This window comes from Bidens hawaiensis, unplaced genomic scaffold (genome assembly GCF_021521415.1).
Source record: "Bidens hawaiensis isolate Kalapana, Puna unplaced genomic scaffold, B.hawaiensis_p1.1 tig00013119_1, whole genome shotgun sequence".
NCBI lineage: Eukaryota > Viridiplantae > Streptophyta > Magnoliopsida > Asterales > Asteraceae > Bidens > Bidens hawaiensis.
Genome location: NW_027492108.1, coordinates 275,817 through 298,259, shown reverse-complemented (window position 1 = coordinate 298,259; position 22,443 = coordinate 275,817). Strand labels below are relative to the sequence as shown.

The 22,443-nt window shown below is 37.7% G+C and overlaps 1 protein-coding gene across 1 annotated transcript in view; it reads left to right on the top strand.

The window, feature by feature from the left end:
• The first annotated feature begins 7,722 nt into the window (after positions 1–7,722).
• Positions 7,723–22,443, top strand: part of LOC143543393 (protein NO VEIN-like) — a 286,208-nt gene continuing 271,487 nt past the window's right edge. The window contains exons 1-13 of the mRNA XM_077035727.1: positions 7,723–8,340; positions 9,580–9,920; positions 10,136–10,598; positions 11,157–11,270; positions 11,395–11,524; positions 11,681–11,772; positions 12,115–12,228; positions 12,415–12,577; positions 13,029–14,533; positions 14,611–14,823; positions 15,111–17,291; positions 17,795–17,907; positions 18,055–18,406. Coding sequence (XP_076891842.1) covers positions 8,101–8,340; positions 9,580–9,920; positions 10,136–10,598; positions 11,157–11,270; positions 11,395–11,524; positions 11,681–11,772; positions 12,115–12,228; positions 12,415–12,577; positions 13,029–14,533; positions 14,611–14,823; positions 15,111–17,291; positions 17,795–17,907; positions 18,055–18,406 — 6,021 coding nt within the window. The 5' untranslated portion in view covers positions 7,723–8,100. The remainder of the gene's footprint in view (positions 8,341–9,579; positions 9,921–10,135; positions 10,599–11,156; positions 11,271–11,394; positions 11,525–11,680; positions 11,773–12,114; positions 12,229–12,414; positions 12,578–13,028; positions 14,534–14,610; positions 14,824–15,110; positions 17,292–17,794; positions 17,908–18,054; positions 18,407–22,443) is intronic.

Genomic DNA, 22,443 nt, shown 5'->3' with positions numbered 1-22,443 from the left:
CCTCCAAGCGCTTAACTTCGTTGGGAGGGCAGAATTCTCGCGTAAGAATTTCCTTGAATTCCTCCCATGTCATGCTAGAAGCAGCCTCTGCGCCACGCGCATGAGCTACTCCATTCCACCATGTAAGCGCTCTGGATTCCAGGACACTGGAAGCATACAAGGTTCGTCTGTCTGAGGGGCATTGGGTGTGGAGGAAAGTGTTTTCTATCTTCTCAAGCCACTGGAGCATCACGGTGGCTCCTTCAAGACCTGTGAACTTTGGAGGGTTACCCGCGTTAAAGGACTTAATGTTATAACTGGAGGTATTATTTTGGCTCAAAGCTTGGGCTATTGCGGCGGCCATTTCTTGGGAACGTTGCTGTCTACGCATGCGCGAGGCTTCTCTTTTCTGAAATCGGCGAGATAGCGGAGGCATTCTATAAAAATTTTAATTTTAGTTAATATCTTGGTTTTAGCACAAAGTATAACCTCGAAAAGCTTGGTTTCACGGAGTCAGTTACTGTCCAAAGTTAAAGTAAAATAAATGACCCTAAATGCAGACTTAATAAAGGTAACAAATTCGAATCAAGAATCGACAATTCATGTATCACCATGACTTTCCGAATTCCCAATTTAAAATATACGAGCAAACAAGTATTGGAGATTGACGATTCATGTATCACCATGACTTTTCAATCTTCAATATAAAATATACAAGAAAATGAGTATGGGAGGTTGACAATTCATGTATCACCATGACTTTTCAAGTCTCCAACCTCAGAACATAATCGTAAATGGAAATTGAAAATCAACTATTCATGTATCACCATGACTTTTCGGATTTTCAAACCCAACAAACGAATATGCAAGAAAAATCAATAAAAATCGAAATTCAGCAAAAGTCGAAATATCGCGAAATAAATCATAAAATCATATACTGCGCAAGCGCGAGCATATTCATAAATAACGAGTAATTAACAATAAGCGCGCAAACATGAGATTTCTCTCATGCGCGAGAAGGGACTCTTAGGTATTCTAGGCCGTTACGTCTAACCACCTATCCTAAAGTCAACGAGCTCTGATACCAATCTGTAACACCCCGACCAAAGGCGGATTATACATCGGGGCGCCACATATTGTTTCATTACTCGTGACACTATTGGGTGTCAATATTTAATAAATATATTCATTCACGCATGCGCAACGTATACATAAGATATAAATAAACCAACTTAAATCAATATATTATAAATCAAAATATTCGAACAGCAATAACTTGTCTTGATACATTTTAATCTAGGTCCAAAAGTAAAAACGTCCTATGTGTCCACAAGCTCCAAAACAGCTACTGCAAACCTGAACATGTGTTAAAATAAACGTCAAACACTTGCGTGTTGGTGAGAAATCAAGTTTAATACAATACATAGATAACAATAAATCTGCGCGCAACACGTGTATGTCTGGTGTTTAACAAGGGTGCAATCAGATTGTGATCAAGCCTAGATAGATCATAGCTCATAGTTCATAGTTCAATCCGTGCTCCCAATTGAGCACAAAAACGAGAAAACATCTGTGCAAGTGTAAAACAAGAAAACCGTAAACGATAGGTCTCCCGTGTTCATCTAATGGATCCATGAAAACTGCGGAATAGGCCGAACAAAGCGGTTAATGATACACACATACAAATAAACAGCCAAGTAAACGTCCTCAACACATGGGATACTGCGCGACTAAAGCTCATAAACAAGTTTAAGACTCTAAGTTTGTATGAACACATGAACATCCCAAAACATTAAAAGCAAAAAGGGATTAGGTACGAGATTACTCACTTGATAAACGATGCGGTGTAAGATAAAGCAAAAACCAACTTTCAACAAGCACAAGTTAACCTATAAATAAGATTATTGTTTTAACGATCTGTTTTAAGTCTAGATTATAAGTTTTCATAAGTAAATTATTATATATATATATATTACCGGAAAAGCAGGGCAGAACAGGAAGGAAGACGGAGGCAGAGAGAGGGCGGCAGAGAGAGCAAGGAGCAAGAGAGAATAAGAGAGATTAAGTGTTTTGTGTGTGTAGTGTTAAGAAAATAATGTTATTATTTATAGAGAAACCCTAGGAGACATAAATCCAGAAAAAGGGGAAAAGATTCCAAGACAAACAGAACAAGACAAAACAAAAGATAACAAAAGATATCAAAAGATATGGCAGCTGCAGGGGGGGGCAAGATAAAGCTGTCAGGGAACAGTAAAAAGTATGGGCGGTTCAGATAAAGGTATTGGTCAAGCATGGCAAAAGCAGATCTCAAAAGATTATGTCAGTCACTTTATCTGCCAACCAATGGGGTTGGCGCGCATGCTGCGCCGAAAGTAACTTTTCAGACAAAGCAGATTAGGTCAACAGCACAAAAGATAAGACAACACAAAAGCAACGGCTAGATTAAACAGAAGAAAAACTCAAAGGGTTTAGCGCGAGAAGGCTGGAGCGCGAAGGCAAAAGTGCGCGAGCGCGAAGGCAGACAGAACCAACCTTAACGCGTCGCGGGAAGAATCACATTTCTTAGCGCGCCGCGGGAGGAACTAAAATTCCTAGCGCGCCGCGGGAAGAACTATAATTCTTCGCGCGTCGAGGGATGAACTACGATTCTTAGCGTGCTGCGAGAACTATAAATCCTTAGCGCATCGCGGGAAGAACTACCGTTCTTAGTGCGCTGCGAGAAGAATTACAATTCTTAGCGCGCTGCGAGAAGAGTTCGTCTCGCGTATCGCTGTAACAGGTGGTCTTCACGCAGGATTCCTTGTAAGGGGTCTGGCGCGTGGAGCTGCGCAGACAACCTTAGGCGGGAAGGAACAAAGGACAAGCAAAGAGTTAGAAGAAAAAGGAGGGAAACAAGGCGTAAGGGCGGGACGGCGACAAGAGGGAAAAGAAGGCGGAAAGAGAGAAAAGGAGAGGGACGGAACGGCGGAAAGAAAGAGAGAGAGAGGCGGGAAGGAAAATATATTATTATTATTAAAAGTAAAATATAAGTATAAATAAATACTAAATCATAAAAGAAAGAGATCGGGTCAGAGAAACGGGTACCTGGGTCGGGTCGGATCGGGGCAGATGTCACAATACTTATAAAACCATAACATTTACCTATAACCGAGTTTGGTCACGTATGACCGTCATACTTTTGAAACTAACCTAACTATAAAACATCATGCTATTCACATATGTGTCTGACCCAACCAGAACAAATACGATTATCTCGAAATTGCACCCTTGTGTGTGTTCTTTATACACACATCCTCGACTCCTCGAACTCTCATTTGTTTCTGATAAACTTTAATCTTTGTGAGCAATAAGTTTAAAAGATTAAAGGTTACAAGTGTTACTTCATTCCTAATGACCCTAGGTGGTCGATCTGCCCTATATTGTTAGTGTGAACCGTTAACAATGGATCATTAGTTTCAAACAATAACGAGTCTAATATTTCAAATTTACAAAATTGGATAACATCTTTTATATAAAACATTTTTGTTTTATCACAAGTATTCCCATCGTCATTCAATATTAATAACTAGTTTTAGAGCCCGTGTAACACACAGAATGATTCAAATTATAAAATTACACAAGTATATAAAAAAATGTATTACATCTATATTTGCATCTATATTATGTGTACATAAATTGACTTTATTTATATCACAAAATGATTTTTTAAACGAACTTAATAAACAAAATGCACGTGCAAAAACGTACCCGATAACGCTTTTCCTATTGAAAATTCCATTCTCAATATCATATATGTATAATTGAAAGAATTTTGGTTATGAACCAATTTCGGGAAGAAAACTTCTCATACAATAGTAGTTACCTTTATTGATATATTTATCAATTTACCACTAATAGAAGGAAAGAGAACATTAAACTGTAATGACGGATGTTCTTCAAGAACTATGTTTTTATGAGCTACACCATGCAAAAGATTTTGATATGTTTCAAGGGGCTTCTAGATTTTGCCATAATGATAAAATAAAAAATGACATGTTAACCATTTCAATTTTGTGAATATATTACTTCACTTGAGGATAGTTTTGCATTGGATCGTGATATTGGCACACCCAAACATCTATTCTGACACCCCCAATATGCTCCACATTGCCCAATATGGAGCATATTAGGCCCCAAATCAGACACAAAAAGTACATACACAGATAGGCTAATATGCCTCATATTGATCTATAGACTCATATCAGTGTCTAAATAGAAAAATGGGGTGTCTCAATAGACGGAGCCTTTTGCATTACATGCTTCCCATACAACCATCTGATCACTATTGAAGGAAAAGTTAACGCTGACACGAAGGTTTCAAATTTGATAAAAGTTTGAATCATTGATAGGCCTGTGGGTGGCATGTCAGAAGTGTTCACTATATTTTCTTAAATTTAATAGTAGAAGGAAAACGAACAAATGGATGCTCTAACGAACAAATGAAGACCACAACGAGTAAATGAAGATTTGAATGGGGGACTCAACCCCTTAATAATCCCACAAGACCATAATATACCCTATCACTGAAAACAAAGGCCCACGAGTCGTTGCGAGCCCCGTTCAGTGAAAACATAAGCAACACTTTTCAAACGAACAAATGAATGCCATAACGAACAAATGATGACCACAACGAGTAAATGAAGACTTGAATGGGGATATCAACCCCTTAATAATCCCACGAGACCATAATATACCCTATCACTGAAAACAAAGGCCCACGAGTCGTTGCGAGCCTTGCTCAGTGAAAACAGAAGCAACACTTTTCAAACGAACAAATGAATGCCATAACGAACAAATGATGACCACGACGAGTAAATGAAGAATTGAATAGGGAAATCAACCCCTTAATCATCCCACGAGACCATAATATCCCCGATTAGTGAAAACAAAGGCCCGCGAGTCATTGCGACCCTTGTTCGGTGAAAACAAAAGCGACATTTTTCAAATGAACAAATGAATGCCCTAACGAACAAATGACGACCACGACGAGTAAATGAAGACTTGAATGGGGAACTCAACCCCTTAATCATCCCACGAGACCATAATATCTCCGTTTAGTGAAAACAATGGCCCCCGAGTCGTTGCGAGCCCCATTCAGTGAAAACAGAAGCGACATTTTCAAACAAACAAATGAAAGCCCAAACAAATAAATGATGACCACGCCGAGTAAATGAAGACTTGAATGGAAAACTCAACCCATTAATCATCCCACGAGACCATATTATCCATGTTTAGTGAAAATAAAGGCCCACAAGTAATTGCGAGCCCCGTTTAATGAAAACAGAAGCGACACTTTTCTATCGACTTTATATACAATCAGTGAATTGTGGTTTTCGTTTATGCGGTTTGTCCAGATCTACAGTTTTAGTCCACTAGTTTCAAGTTTGCAATTTTCGTCCCTATCAAATTTATGATTTTCGTCCTTTAAGTTTTATTTCAATTGCAATTAAACTTGAATTTGTTAACACCATTAAGTCTGGTCATTAACCCATCTGCGTGCCCCTCACATGACGACCAGTTTTGTCGTTTTTCTCCCCAAATAGCCCCCTCATGTGAGGGATGGGGTGTAAGTGGGGAAAAAGGAAAAAAAAACTATATGGATAAAAATGCCCCACACCTAAAGGGCACACTGATGGGTTTAACGCCCAGACTTAACGAGGTTAGTGAATTCGAGTTTAATTGCTAGTGAAATGTATACCATTGACTTAACTATTAAATTTAATGGAGTTAGTGATTTGGATGTAATTGGCAAGAATTGTGAAACGTGGATGATCCATATGCAAAAAATAATTTTTTTGGACTAAATTCTCATTATTTGCCAAACCATAATGACGAAAATGACACTTTATTTTTAAAAACAAACACAATAATTAATTATGATAAACTTTGTTATATATAATAGTGATTGGTATATGCTATCCTTACAATTTAACATATATATAGTTACTAAATTAAAAAATAAATAAATAGATTTAAAGCATATATCATAATTTATAAATTTATACGACAGTTTTACAACAACAACAACAATAATAATAATAGACAAATTGATTGATTTTATAAAAATGGATCGACTTTTAAACATATATTTATAAGTTAATGATTAAAAGAGTGTTTTGTAAAATGAAATCATATTCGAGTTTTGTTTTTTTACAATATTTAACAATATAACATGTTAATGATGACATTTGAAATTATATTTTTTTGAATCTTTAACAAACATGGTTTGTTGTTGATTTTTTAGATTTTACCAATTATTTTGGAATATATAGTAACATACATAATATGTTAATATTTATTTTTATAAAAAATGTATAAACATAATATAAATATGGTGTAAAAGGAAACTGAAAAATTATTGATTTATGACATATATTATGGTCAATTAATATTTTAGTTTTGAAGGGAAAAGAGATATGAGGTTTAATCACAAAGTGGCACGTGTCACAATTATTTTCTTTTATTAGAAGAGTGGGATTTTAGACCAAGTTTGGCTATTTTTTACTTGTTTAACTTTCATATTTTAACTTGTTTGAACTTTAATCAATATTTTACTTTTAATTTCTTTACTATTTCATAACTCAATTGTCAAAATGGTTTTGACTCATTAGTCATGGATAACTACGATAAATGAGATGAGATATTAGAAGATTAAAAATGAAAATAAGCCTAGAATCGAATGTGAGATTGATACATAAGACTCAATGTTTTATTTTATTAGAAGAGTGATATAAGATAAGATGAAATAAGATTCTCAATTTATCATCATGCGACATCTTGAAAAACCACCTAATTATGAATTATTAAGTAATTAAATCATATTCTAAATAAAAAATAAAACTAAAAGTATTTACTATTAAAAAGAGAATCAATTATCTAATGATGGTAAATTAAAAGGTTGGTGCCGCAAGCCCCTAATTGGGCCAAGTGGCACCACCTCAATGGTCTAACAATTTTTTTTTTATTTTGTTTTGTATTTTATTGATTAAATCTTTTGTTTTTTAGTTTAAAATTCGTAACAAACATTTCGTATTTTGTTTTATCGAATTTGTGGCGACTTATCGTCACAATGTCTGAGACAGACGATGTTCAGGTTATATCGACACGGTGCAACGTCCGGTATCGACAACGTTCGGGTTTACCCATGCCCGGGTTTTATCGAACTTTATTTTAGTTCTGGTACCATAACAAATATAAACGAAATCGACAAAATTTGCGTTGACTTAACACCGGCACACTCAGATTTTTACTAGCGCCCCATTTTTACCGGCTCACCACCACAACGCCCAAATACGAGTCGACTCGCCGCTGCAACAATTGAGTTTTACCAATGCATACCGACCGAATAAACATTGTTTTAATATGTTAACAAAAAAATTATACGAGTAGCGTAGAGTCACCGCCTCAACGTTTGGGACTGACCGGCGTCACCCCATTGGCCTACCTCAAGTTTAGTTTTGTTTGTTGTTTTCATTTTGTTTTAGTTCCAATACCGTAATGAACGTACCTAATACGACTCAATTCGTGCTGACTCGTCGCTGTTGAACAGAACCAACCGACACTAGCCCATTGGCCCACCTTAATTTTTATTTTTTTGTTTTCATTTTGTTTTAGTTACAGTACAGTAACAAACATAGCTAATACCGACTGAATTCGCGTTGACTCGCCGCATCAACACCCGAGTTTTACCGACCGTGCAAATCACTAGTTTAAACTAGTTTTGAAAGCATGCAATAGTTCTCGATCAAAAGTGACCAAAAGTCAAGAGTCTTCTACATTAAGCAAACTCTTAAAATACTACGTCACGTGGGTGTCTACAAATTACATCATCTTCAAAGTGTTCGTAAAACGTAACTTGTAGGCTAAGTTGTTGAGCTTTGAAACTCTAGGGGTTCGTTCTAACACATCCAAGTACCAAAACTTAAACCACTTTTGCAAATACACAATTTTTAAATCGGAAAGAATAATTATTAATATCCACGTGGCATAATGTTATTGCGGTAGTACAAAAGGCCTCTGTTGATAAACCATCTTTCCCGGCTTTGTATCGTAGACCAAAAGACGACCTTTAATAGTTACAGAATGTACGGACATAACCACCGGCAACGCTACGGCGAAAGCAGTCGCAGCGCCGCAGTATCTCCGGTCGAGTGTGCGGTAGTGAAAGCTCACTCGGATCTTCTGGCCACCGGCGAAAGCGTGTCTGCGTGGACCGTCTCACAGTCAGCGTTGGTGATACTCAACGTTGTTTCTTTCGAGTCGTTAGGGTTTCATATGCAGAACGTTCCATCACTTAAGCGGCTCATGCTTACTGAAGCCAAGGTAAAGTTTCAGAGTGAACTGATTTTTCTATTATTATTTAATAAAGTATTTTCATCAAATTATTAGTGTGTTGACTGTTGACCTTTGACTAGTGTTGACTTAAATTAGTTAGGATGCTGACTGAGTTAGCTAGATATTTGTTAATTGTTATTCTAAGTTTCTAACTATTGGTGCAAACTAGCTGACCCCGAGCTCGACTAGGCTCGTTTAATTTACACAGAGCTCGAGCTCGGCTCGTTTTAGCTTTATTTTCAAAGCTTGAGCTCGGCTCGTTTTCTATTTATCATTTATTATTTTATATAATTATAATTATTTTTATATATTTTTTTATTATAATTTTTTGTACAAAATAATATATATTATTTAGTTCTTTTTATTTATTTTTTCATAGAATTATATATATTCAACTAATAATTATTAAATATATTTTGTTAAAAGTTATATAAATGATAAGCTCGCTAGCCGGTTCGTGCTCGATAAGTGAAGCTCGGGCTCGTTTATTAAACGAGCTTACTTTTAGGCTCGAGCTCTAGCTCTAGCCCGGGCTCGATTAAGCTCGGCTTGATCGAGCTTTTAACGAGCCGATTTCGAGTAGCTCGCGAGCAGCTCGGCTCGTTTGCATTCCTATTAACTAACACACTTGTGTTCATCAATACGATTCTGATATGGACATCATACTTTGCTTTTTAGTGTATTGATTTCTTTACTTGGTTATTAGTGTGGTGACTTTGAGTTGGTTACTTGGTTAGATATTTGTTATTAGAACTAACACACTTGTGTTAGCTCATTGTTGAATGTTAATCTTGAGACGAGTTAAAAGAAAGTTGAGAGAGTTAAAGTGGCAAGTTAGTTTAATTAATTAGGTTTTAGTTAATGTTAATCTTGAGACGAGTTAAAAGAAAGTTGAGAGAGTTAAAGTGGCAAGTTAGTTTAATTAATTAGGTTTTAGTTAATAGTTTGAAAGTTATCTGTTAAGTTTTTGAATATTTTGCAAGTTTATCTAGTTTATTTGAATGTCTATGAGTTAGTAGCTTGAGTTTGAGTATGTTCAGGGTTAGGGGTTATTGTGTCAACAAGTTAATATACGGAAAGAGTTGATCGTGGTTGAGATCAAATTTCGTGTCTGTGGTCTTGGGCCTGATTTGCAACAGACAGCTTATAGATTCTTTGTAGCCCCAACAAACACAGCTAATGAAAATGCAGCCTTCTCTCTTTACTCTCACCATATTGATCTTGTAGGTCAACTCTTTTATACACTGTTTTGCTGGAGTTCAAAAGATCACATCATTACATGACTTAGAGATGACCATCTGTGAAAGTGAGGGGATTAAGAGCTTTGAAGAACTTGGATTGGGACCTATTTTGAAGCATCCACTAGTTGTGCATTATTTTTCTGTAGGGCTCGAGGTCACAGAAGTCTGCAAAATTACTACTGAGCAAATTGTTGCGTACCTCAGCAAACTCCCTCGCAGAAAAGGAAGGACTTATTATAAGATCACGGTTGATGAATTTTCGGATTTTATAGCAAAGAAGAGGAATATAAGCCGAGAACATTTATGCATACGAATTCAAAGTCTGGGGTACGCATTTTATAATTCATTATTACATGCTTACATAATCAGTGAATGACAAAGTGGTTTTGTTTAATGAAAACACCCTCATTAAGAAAGATTCCTCTTCAGCATGCTTGGTTTTTCAAAAAAAAAATAATAAAATTTATTTAGTCTCATGTAAAAACCTTTGTGCATTCAAAGATGCGCGTTTATTGATTTTTTTTGCTGATGTTCGTCTACAGTATGCACATTGGGCATATCATACGTGGAAGGCAATCTGAAAGCACTATTTTAAAAAAGTGTCTTAATGGATTAGATGTAAAGTCGATTCTTGATGACAGCGAGGATGAAGATGGAAATGCAGCAAAAGATGATGAAAATGATAAAGATAATGATGTACACGAATCTAACCTTTTTCCATCACAAACGACAAAAGTTTGTCTGGATACTGAAATGAAACAAGGATCAGAAATTATTTTTTTTACAAAATGTGTAACTCATAGAACACCTGATAAACGGATGGATCGGAACAAGTATATACCGAAGTTTCGACGTTTGGATGTGGAAACAGGATTTATAGACGATAATGCAATTGATGGGGATGTGGAAACAGGATTTATAGACGATAATGCAATCGATGGGCATACATGGAGGTTCATTAAGATATGGAAAGACTCATGTGAAAAAGAAGACAATGTAGTTGAGGTATGTCGAAGCTCTTCACTATGTTACATTGTATGTGAGTTCATTACGATTTAGACAAAGACATAAATTTTATAGACAATTTATATAATTTTTGAAATTTATATATTTCACTTTTCTTTCTCTGAGTTTAATTAAAGAGTTCCATGCCTATGAAAAAGAATGGTTTTGTCATGTTTTTTTTGTCAAGTATATTACTTAAATTTTTGTTTACTGACCGGTACTATGGATTCTACTTTTAATTGTTAACTAATCCGTATCAGGCGATTCATGATGTATGATGAGTTATTTTAACGTTCACTTATTTTCTTTGTTTCTTCCTTTTTTTTTCATCGACATCTTGTAAATGTGTAATTTATCAAGTTAGCTTTTCTAATCTCTTGCATATGTTATATTGTTTGTTACACTTACACTATTAAGTGTCATACCTGGTAAATTTTGCTTGTGGGTATTGTTATAATATAATATTTAGAGTTCTAGTGTCGAGCCGACGGGCCTGGTTTATCTTTATTTATTGTAACTCTATCGGAAATAAAATCAATCAGTTTTACCATTTTACAGGTATTTGGCAAGATGCTTGATTTTTATAATGGTAAAATGAAGCAAAGGACGAGAAATAGAGCTATACTAGCAATGATTAATTCCAAGCTACATTTTCAATTGCTAGTGGTTTCTGTAAGTTAACTATGGTCATTTTCATACAGTTATTGCCATGCCAATGCATTACTTAAATTTTTGTTATAAACGCACTGCCTTTTATTTGCATTTCTGAGCACATATTTTTTATTTTTTGTTACAGATTGCATCTATAAAGTTGGGCTTGTGGGACCGCGTGAGTTCTACATGTGCTGCTGATGTTAACACCAAAGTCGAGGCAGCTGGGAAGAATACTTCAGTTGCCAATAAGCACGATTTGGAGGGTGGTGCTGGTATTTTTTTTCAATATTAATATCTCTTATTGGTTATGTCTTACTACTTTTCTTTCTCTGTTTTAAACTGAGTGTAGTTATAAATTATCTCAATATTGTTATCTGCTATTTTGATCAAGTTTAAATTTGAGTTTGAAAATGTGGATGTGGAAACAGGATTTATAGATGATAAGGGAATCAATGAGCTTTCTAGGAATTTCATTAAGATATGCGAAGACTTGTGTGATAAAGAAGAGAATGTAGTTGAGGTATGTTGAAGCTTTTCACTATATTTGTATTCATTTCATTGTATGTGAGTTCATCAAGATCTGGACAAAGACATTTACCATAAAGCAAACTTTCTACGATTTTTAACAAAGTGCATCCATTTTATTTTCATTGTTTACTGGTTTTTTTAATAAATGCCACACTTATGAGTTATGAGAAGGAACAGTTTTGTCATTTTTTACGAGGTAGACTACTTCTGTTTTTGTTTACTGACCAGCAACTTTTAATCTTAACACGTTTGGAAGTTTTTCTAGGTTAGCTTATATATGCTATTTTGTAGGTTGCACTAGTATTGTGTTCTAACCGGTATGTTTTGCTTGTAGGTATATGACAAGATGCTTGATTTTTATCATGGTCAAATGAAGTCTAAGAAAAAGATTAACGCTCTAAATTTAATGTGTGGTTCATATCCACATGTTGGATTGCTAAATGTTGCTGTAAGTTAACTATGGTCGTTTTCATACAAGTGTGCAACGTTTGTTGACTGTCATCCAAATCTAGGGGCAAATTTACATTATGCATTAAAAGTTGTGCTTTGGGGAAGTATTCGTAATTTTTTCAGTTTTCTATTATATAAGCATTGCCCCTATTTGCATTTTGTGAGTATCTTTTTTTTGTTTCAGATTTCGTCTATAAAGTTTGGTTTGTGGGACCGCATGAGTTCTTCTCAAGCAAACAGTAAAGAGGTACCATTAAACACATGTGCTGTTGATGTTAACACAGATGCTGAGCCAGCTGAAAAGAACACTTCAGTTGCCAATAGGCATGTTTTGGAGGGTGGTATTGGTAACTTACATACTTTTTGTGCTACTTTATTTTCATTATTATTATTATTATTATTATTATTATTATTTGTTATTAGTTATCTCTCTCTATTTTCTTTCTTTGTTTCAAAAGTGGTGTTTGATTTATGAGGTTTTGTTTCAGAAATTTCTAACAATATTCCTATGGGCTATGGTTAATAGCTGATTTAAAAATGGAATATTTATGAACAAAATAGTATGTTTAGTCATAAACAGTCAAATCACCAGAACATTTCAAAGTCGTTACAAAAAAGTATGTTGTTAACGATAGCCTTAAGGGATATAGTTAGCATTTTTTTTTAATTTTTTAGTGTTCATTTTCAGATCTCTGATTTTGAGCACTTGATTATTTGATTCCTCAAGTGAGATTTATTACCTTTTGAGAATCACGTGTCATTAGCTTTTTTAGAGGTTTTTTTTCCTTCACTTCACAGGGATCATTCTTGAAGATGTTCTGAAGTATGTCGAGAAATATTTTGTGTCTCCTGTTTATGTTCCAGACAATGTAACTTGTCCAAGAAAGCAAATGATCTTTATAAGGGAGATATGCAAGTTAGAATGTTATCTAACTCAATATTTTTCTGTTAATGACTTTGAAACTCTTGGTTTTGGAGATATTTTCACATTCTTAGCAGACCATATTTCTCTACTACCTACCGCATGGCAAAAGATTTTCATAATTACTGAAAAACCCGAGAAGCCTTTGGTTAAAGTTTGCATGAGTCAACATTATATGCTTGAGTTATTATCACAAGCTGCTAATAGCTTAGGGGAAAATGAAACTTTAAGTAAGTTAATGGTTTCTGAGCTGTTAAGAATGCAATTTCCTTCTGCTGGTCTTACATTACTAGAAGATGATGCTACAGAAGATCTTTTGACTACTAGGACCAAGAATGGTGATAATGTGAACTCGAATATTGTGTTATTTTCTTCCCCTCTAACTGATTTTCGGGCAGAAAAGTATCTCTTGGATGCTCATGTTTGTGCAAATGATGCAGTTACGCTGTTACTCAGGGCTCCAATGTTGGTAGATCTAATATCGTGGTCATGTTGGGACTATAAATTTGCACCTTCTCTAGGTCCTCTTGTAGGGTGGTTATTAAGTTATGTAACCACCAAGGAGTTGCTTTGTTTAGTAACAAAAGATGGCAAAGTTTTACGGATTGATCAGTTAGCAACCGTTGATTTGTTTCTAGAAGCTTTTCTTCACGGGTCATCTTTTGAAACAGCTTTAAAGCTCGTTTCTTTGATTTCTTTATATGGTGGTAAACGAAACGTACCCTTATCGCTTTTAAAATGTCATGCAAAACATGGTTTTGAAATAATGTTCAAGACTTCCTCACAATTTGCTTCAAGGTTTGTTCTTGATTGTCTCGGATGCTTACCTAAAGAGTTCAGAAGTTTTGCAGGTGAATTATTAGTTTCTGCATTTCGTTCGGTTACTAAAGATGCTTATATGTTGATTTTGAGTGAATGCAAAAGTACAAAGGATCATATGATGATTCGTGAACTTGGATTCTCACTGGGCATAGGGGAATGGTTTGATAATCATTCTTTAGTTCTGTCCGAGTCCAAAGAATCAGTTGAAATCAAAATGTCTTTTTCAGATAATAGCCATTGTTTACTTCTATCTGAGTCCAAAAAATCAGCTTTAGAAAATGAAGTTACTCAGTCTGCTGAACTAAACGAACCAAGCGTTTTGCGTCATAAAGTGTATGGTTTTGGTGATGGTTTTGTTCAGCCAATTCTAGACTCAGAGAGAGAGAAAAATGCAGCCAATATTATTGAGTCTATTAGAGTTCAAGAATTCGGTTTGGACTCTAATATTTCAACCACTGAAAATAGCATTTTGAAAAAGCAACATGCTCGTTTAGGAAGAGCACTATTTTGTCTTTCACAAGAGTTATATTCTCAAGACTCGCACTTTCTTCTCGAGCTTGTAAGTTTCTAGTTTTATTCTTTCATGTGATCCTCTTTTCTTGCAAAAATGACATGGTTTTGTATCTTCATTTACAGGTTCAGAATGCTGATGATAATTCATACCCGAACAATGTGGAGCCCACTTTGACATTCATTCTTCAGGAGAAAAGTATTGTTGTTTTGAATAATGAAAACGGTTTTTCTGCCGAGAACATTAGAGCGATTTGTGATGTTGGGAATTCTACCAAGAAAGCATCTAGTGCCGGATACATTGGCAAGAAAGGGATTGGATTCAAATCAGTATTTCGGGTATTTCTGTTAAACATTAGGTCCAATTTTTATTTTAGACAGGCAGCATATTTTTATCAGCATGAAAAAAACCGTTTTTGATTAAATGTAATTTGACACTATAGCTGCTCAGATGATGACATGCCATCTGGTATTTGGAAATTTTGTGTTTTAGTTTGCATCATGTTTGGAACCAAATCTTTGCTATAAACCAACTACCCTTTTTATCTTGCTATTTAGTTTTTGTGAGTATTTGCCTCATATATGATCTATGATCTGCTGAAAACATCTCTTTGATGAGAATGCAGGTTACCGATGCTCCAGAAGTACATTCTAATGGATTTCACATCAAGTTTGACTTAACTGAGGGTCAAATTGGTTTTGTTTTGCCAACAATTGTGCCTCCTTGTGACATGAATTACTTTACAAACCTGGTCTCATCAAACACCACTAATCAAATGAAAACACACTACAACACATGCCTTGTGCTTCCCTTGAAGTCAGTGTCAAAGTCAAATCCTGCAGAAACGTCCGACGTCACCTCTATGTTTTCAGATCTTCATCCATCTTTATTACTTTTTCTTCATCGTCTTCAGTGTATCAAATTCAGAAATTTGATTACGGATTCATTCATCATCATGAGGAAAGAGATAATTGGTAATTGTTTAACCAATGTTTCTGTTGGGAATGAAACGTTGACTTGGTTTGTTGACTCCCGGAAGTTGCAGGCAAATGGCCTTCGAAAAGATGTAAGCTTTACTGAAATTTCAATTGCTATGGCTCTTGAAGTTTTGGAAAATGGCAGTTACAATTCAAAGTTAGATCAACAGTATGTTTTTGCATTTCTTCCTCTTAGAACATATGGTTTGAAGTTTATAGTGCAGGGTGATTTTGTTCTTCCTTCTTCAAGAGAAGAAGTTGACGGTGATAGTCCTTGGAACCAGTGGTTGTTATCTGAGTTTCCCAATTTGTTTGTTAGTGCTGAGCTGTCTTTCTGTCGCCTTCCTGGTTTTAACAATTGTCTTGGAAAGGCTGTTTCCGTCTTTTTGAGCTATGTTCCTCTTGTAGGTGAAGTGCATGGATTTTTTGCTCCACTTCCCAGAATGATCATATCAAAGCTATGCACGTCAAACTGTTTGCTTCTAGAAGGGGAAAATGACAAGTGGGTCCCACCGTGTCAGGTTTTAAGAAACTGGAATGAGCAGGCTCGGACCCTTTTGCCTGATAGTTTGATTCACAAGCATCTTGGTCTCGGGTACTTGAATAAGGAAATATATTTATCTGATACACTTGCACGGGCTCTAGGTATCAAGAATTACGGGCCTAAAGTTTTGGTTGATATTTTATTATCTTTATGCCATGCAAAAGAAGGTTTAGCATCAATGGGCCTTAACTGGCTATCTTCTTGGCTTAATGAGTTATATTTATTGTCTCATCAGAATCCTGTTGATTTTAAAGTTGACTCTGATGTTTTGAACATTTTGGCAAAGACACCCTTCATTCCTCTTCTAGATGGTGGTTACGGTTCAATCAATGAGGGTATGATTTGGATGAATGTAGATGGTTCATGTAACAGCGTAGAAGCTTCTACAAGATTGTTTGCTAATCTTCGAACAGTTAATCCTGCACTTTTCGACGGTTCAATCACTGGTAATTTAACTCAAATGCTTTCTAAAGTTGGTGTTCAACGGTTATCTGCACATCTAGTAGTCAAAGCACACGTCTTGCCAGCTATTTGTGACAAAAAGAATATAGTCGATAAAGATCTTATGATAGAGTATTTATCGTTTATAATGGTCCATCTACAATGTGGCTGCTTAGATTGTTTTACCGAAAGGGAGCACATAATCTCAGAGGTTTACAGTAAAGCCTTTATTTTGACAAATCATGGCTTTGTTATACCTTCTGAGGTTGCAATCCATTTCAATGATGATTTTGGGAATCATATTGATATCGGTAGGCTGATCAGTGGTGTTGATGTAAAATGGTATGAGGTTGATAACACTTATTTGAAGTATAGTTCTATGCAACACTGGAGGAAGTTTCTGAAGGAAGTTGGAGTCACTGACTTTGTGCAAACCGTTAAAGTGGAGAAAACTGTTCCCATTTCATCTCAGTTTTTTCTCACAAAAATGATGCGGGAGAAAGTTATTGTACCACCTGGATCAACTGTTATCGATTGGGAGTCTCAAGAGTTGGTTGATTTATTAGCAAAAGTGTCATTATGTGGTGATCATGAAAAATGCAAGTATTTGTTGGAGGTTTTTGATGAATTATGGGATGATTATTTTAGTGATAAAGTTGAAGCTTTTTGCAATATAGATGGAGAAATTAAGTCTTTTAAGTCTTCACTAGTAAGTGCTCTCGGTGATGTTAAATGGGTGGTCACTAGCTTGGATGAAGTGTTTTGTTATCCTAAAGATTTGTTTTATTATTGTGAGGCTGTGTGCTCGATTTTTGGTGATAATGCTCCGTATGCTGTCCCAAAGGTCAACTTGTGTATCCCTTTTTTATTTTTAAAACTTTTTATTTATTTATAAGTTTCAATATATTCGCATTGTTTTTTTCTTTTGTTAAAAAAAGAAAAAGTAAAATGTATATATGTGTGAACCCTTGGGTGGGAAAAAGTAAAATTGCACTAATTTTGACGTTATTTTACTAATCACGTGAAAATAACGTTAAAAGTGGCGGAAGGTTAATCAGGCATCATGTGGTGGCGTTGATAGCCGAAAGACAAGGGCACATGCACCAATCAGCCGGTGTCCCGATGATTGAGTGTTATGTGTCTTATGTCCAAGGCTTGATTCAAAACTACTATCGAGCCGGGGGTCTCACCGGAAGCAGCCTCTCTATCCCTATGGGATAGAGGTAAGGCTGTCTACATCTTACCCTCCTCAGACCCTACCATAGCATTGCTATTGGTGGGATATACTGAGTACGATGATGATGATGATGATGATGATGATGTTTTTTTCTTTTGTTAATGCAACAGATTCAAAGTGCAAAACTGGTTAGTAGCATCGGTTTCAAGATTACTGTTACCCTTCACGATGCTTTATCTGTTCTTGAAATCTGGAAAAGATCTGCCACATCTTTCAAAGCTAGGTATTTGTTTATTGGGTTTCTGTATTTTGTATATAATATAGGTGACAGTATTGATCATTTTATTTTTTAATTTGTGTTCACTCGCTCATCTTGCTATCTCTACTGTCATCAATATTTTTTCTGATGTTTAATGGCTTTCCATTCCAGCGTATCACAGATGTCCAGATTCTACTCGTTCGTATGGACAGAATTGGTTTCTTCAGATCAGAAAAGCATGGCAAACTTAAGTAGTGGGTCGTTTATTTTTGTCCCACCATCGTCTGTTTCATCAAGTGAAGTTGTATCTGGTGTACTCTTATCAGCACAGGAAGTGTATTGGCATGATAATGTGATCAATACAGATTGTGAACAGAGCAGAATGTTAAGTATTTTGTATCCAAGTTTTCATGATTTCTTTGTTAATGAGTGTGGCGTAAAGGAGAACCCACCACTTCTAGATTACCTTGCGTTTTTACGTCATTTATCAACTATAAATACTCCATTGGAGGCCGCCAAAAAGGTAAGAGTTATCCACTTTAGTGTTGGGGTAAATGGGGGTCCGGACTCATGTGGGGTTGAGTTTAACCAAAAACATCTTATGTCCATATTTGTTTCTAACTATAAGAGAATAAGAGAATGTAAATTGTTGTCCCTTTCATTGATGTTTACATCTCTATATATACAAGAGATATCCCGATATATTTGGGATTTGAATCAATATCAATCTCATCTAAACAAAGCTAACCAATCAATCAATGGTACCCCGCCAGTCGAAGCCGGAGGTTCGCGAAGGCTGAGACTGGCCCGAAAATCTTCGAATAACACCTTCGGTAGACCTTTCGTGAAAATGTCTGCAACTTGATATCGTGAGGGAACATGAAGAACTTGAACAAGACCTCTCTGAACATGTTCCTGGACAAAATGAATATTGAGTTCGATGTGCTTTGTTCTCTGATGCTGAACTGGATTGCCCGATAGGTAGATGGAGCTGATATTGTCACAATACACCAACGATGCTCGACTAAGGGGATGATGAAGTTCCATAAGGAGGTTACGGAGCCAACATACCTCTGCAACTACGTTGGCGATTCCTCGGTACTCCGCTTCCGCGCTGGATCGGGAGATAGTACTTTGGCGTTTCGAGGACCATGAAAGTAGATTGTTGCCAAAATATACGCAATAACCTGAAGTTGATCTTCTGGTGTCAGGGCATCCAGCCCAATCAGCATCGGTGAGAAGTTCCCTGGATGTATCGGATTATGCGTTGCAGAGCGTTCCAGTGAGAGTGACGAGGAGAGTGCATGTACATGCAAATTTGCTGGACCGCATACGAAATATCCGGACGTGTGAAGGTTAGATATTGAAGGGCACCGGCGAGGCTTCTGTAGAGGGACGGATTTTCATACTCGGGGCCGTTTGAACTGAGTTTACCCTTTGTATCAACCGGTGTCGCGACTGGTTTGCATGAACTCATCCCGGCTCGATGAATAATTTCACGCGCATATTTTTCTTGAGATAAGAACATTGTATTTCCCGTTCTGTTGACCGATATTCCCAAGAAGTAACTTACCGGTCCAAGATCCTTCATGGCAAACTCAGAACCAAGACGTGCCATAAGATGTAACCGAAGGGCATCTGATGAAGTGGTCAGTAATATATCGTTCACGTACAACAGAAGGTACGCGGTGTCTTGCCCGTTCTGGTAAATAAATAGGGAATTATCGCTGCGAGTTTGTTTAAAACCCAACGACAAGACATAGTCCGTGAAGCGTTGGTACCATGCCCGGGGCGCCTGTTTGAGACCGTATAATGACTTCTTGAGTAAGCAAACTTGGTCGGGACGTGTTTTGTTTCTGAATCCCATGGGCTGATACATGTATACTGTCTCGTTTAGGTGGCCGTGTAAGAAAGCGTTTGTCACATCCAATTGATGAACTGCCCAGGCCTGAGATAACGCAAGTGATAACACAGTGCGAATGGTTGCCGGTTTGACAACCGGACTGAAGGTGTCTCCACAATCTACGCCAACCTGTTGTCCCCGACCATCGCATGCTAAACGCGCTTTATAGCGCTCCAACGAACCGTCTGATTTAAACTTGTGACGAAAAGTCCACATGCTTCGAATTACATTCATGTGGGGTTGGCGCGGGACTAACTCCCACGTCTCATTTTTAATAAGTGCATCGAATTCGTTGGTCATGGCGGCTCGTCATTCCGGTGTTTCAAGGGCTGTTTTGGGTGAAGTCGATAGGGGTTGAATGTACGTAGTATGGAGGTTAAATTGAGGTTTTGGTTTAGAGATGCCGTCCATTGCGCGGGTGCGCATGGTACGTGTAGAGGGTGCGGGTATGGGCTGTGGGTTGGCCTGGTTAGACATGGACTGGTGTTGTTGGGCTGTGGATACGTGTTGGGGTGTTTGAGGGTTCGGTTGTCTTGCGCGACGAGTGTAGGTCAAGATAGGTTCGGCCGTAGGGTGTGGCCGAGAGGCAGGGAAGGTAGGTGCCGGCATTGTGTTGGCCGGTGGAGGTGTGGTGGCAGTAATGGGTTCGGTTGAAGTGTTGGGTGTGGCGGTAGGTGGATTGGGTTGGGCGGGTGGTTTAGACATGGATTGGATGTGGTTCCAAATTGTCGGGTGGGGTAGATCGGATAGGAAGGAGTAAGGGTCCGCTTTTGGGGAGGGTTGTTTGGCGAAAGGGAACACATGTTCGTCAAAGATTACGTGAACGAGATGTGATCATTTGACGAGTGGTAAGGTCAAAGCATCGGTATCCCCGGTGTTGAGGCGGGTACCCGAGAAACACACATGCATTAGAGCGGTGTTCGAGTTTATGTATGGTAGTGGATGGCTTTAGTGGGTAACATAAGCAACCGAACACCCGTAAGTGGTCGTAGGAGGGTGGGTGGTTGTATAGGACTTGAGTCGGGTTGATAAGGTTGTTTGGTTTGTTTGGGAGTATATTTAAAAGATAGGTGGCGGTTTCGAGGGCGTAGTGCCGGTAAGTGGGTGGAAGGTTGGCTTGGGCTAGGAGTGTTCAGACCATGTTGTTAATGGTGCGGATTTTACGTTCCGCTTTACCATTCTGGGACGAGGTGTAGGGACATGACAGACGGAAAGTCATGCCATGTTGGTCGAAGAACTGTTGGAAGGAATTGTTTACGTATTCCTTGCCATTGTCACATTGGAGCTGTTTAATTCTTTTATTAAATTGTGTTAGAATTAATTTGTAAAAGTGATTAAAGATTGAGTAAACTTGAGACTTTCTACTTAGGGGGAAAGTCCATAAAAAATTGGAAAAGTCGTCAAGAAATAGAATATAATAGCGGTGACCCCCGGAACTCAAAATCGGTGAGGTCCAGAGATCACTATGAATAATGTCAAAAGGTAATAAAGTGCGATTACATGAATTAATAAAAGGAAGTTTAACAGTCTTTCCGAAAACACAAGGTTCACAAATACGTTTATTAAACTTAGAAAACGAAATAAAAGACGACTTCTTGAGAGAATGCAAAGGACTTGAGCTCGGGTGACCAAGACGTTGATGCCACAGTGTCTGGGAGATAGCCACATTTTCCGAATGAGGTTTAATTTTGGAGAGCATGTGTGGCGTCAGCAGGTACAGATCACCGGTACTGTTGCATCGTAGGATATGGGTCCGAGTCTTGAAGTCCTTCACAGAAAAACCGAAAGGGTCAAATTCAATTGAAATCCAGTTATCCGTAGTTAGGCGTCTAACAGATAAAAGATTGCGAAGTAAGTTAGGTGTGTATAGGACATTGGTGAGTTTTAATGGTGGGAAAGGTGGTTTTAAGGTTTGGGTGCCATGTCCAAGAACGGGTATGGTCGAACCATTGCCAACGATTATGTTTCGATTATTGCAATTATTAAAATAAGACGAGAAGTTACCTGGCTGATTCGTCATGTGTGTTGTTGCTCCACTGTCCATAGCCCAGGGTGAATCCGGTGGGTTGAGAGACATCGTGTAAAGGGCTTGCTCGATGTCGGTGGGCGCGTATCCAGCAACATAAGACTGATTTGGGCGTTGACCAAGAATTCCCGGGGCTTGATTACCTGTGGGCCGAGAGGAGGTGGGATAAGGACATGGAGGCTGAACTGTCCATTGTGTATTTTGTGATGGGGGACCCCATGTTGGTTGAAAAACCCAGCGACCGGTTACAGGTGTTTGTGGAGCATGTGTAGAGAAAGAGTCTCCCCGGTTCGGAGATCCGCGTCCTCCATAGCGGCCTCGGCCACGTCCCCGGCTCCTGCCACGGTCGCGACCACGGTCCGACGTACCGTCGGTGTTACGTAGGTCGTTCCGGGTGTTGTTGGTTGGGGCATCAGTTTTAGTGGTAGTGGCGTTGAGAGCCGTGTGCGTGTTTTGAGAGGCATGAAGAGACATGTTCGTTTTTCGGTCATACTCACGCATGAGTTTGGACCGTGCCTCGTGGAACGTGGGTAACGGTTTAAGGTTTGAGATGAGCATGGTGATCCCTTCATATTGTTCATTCAGCTCGGTGACAAGTTGTTGTACCATCTTCTCGTCGGTTAGGGGTGCT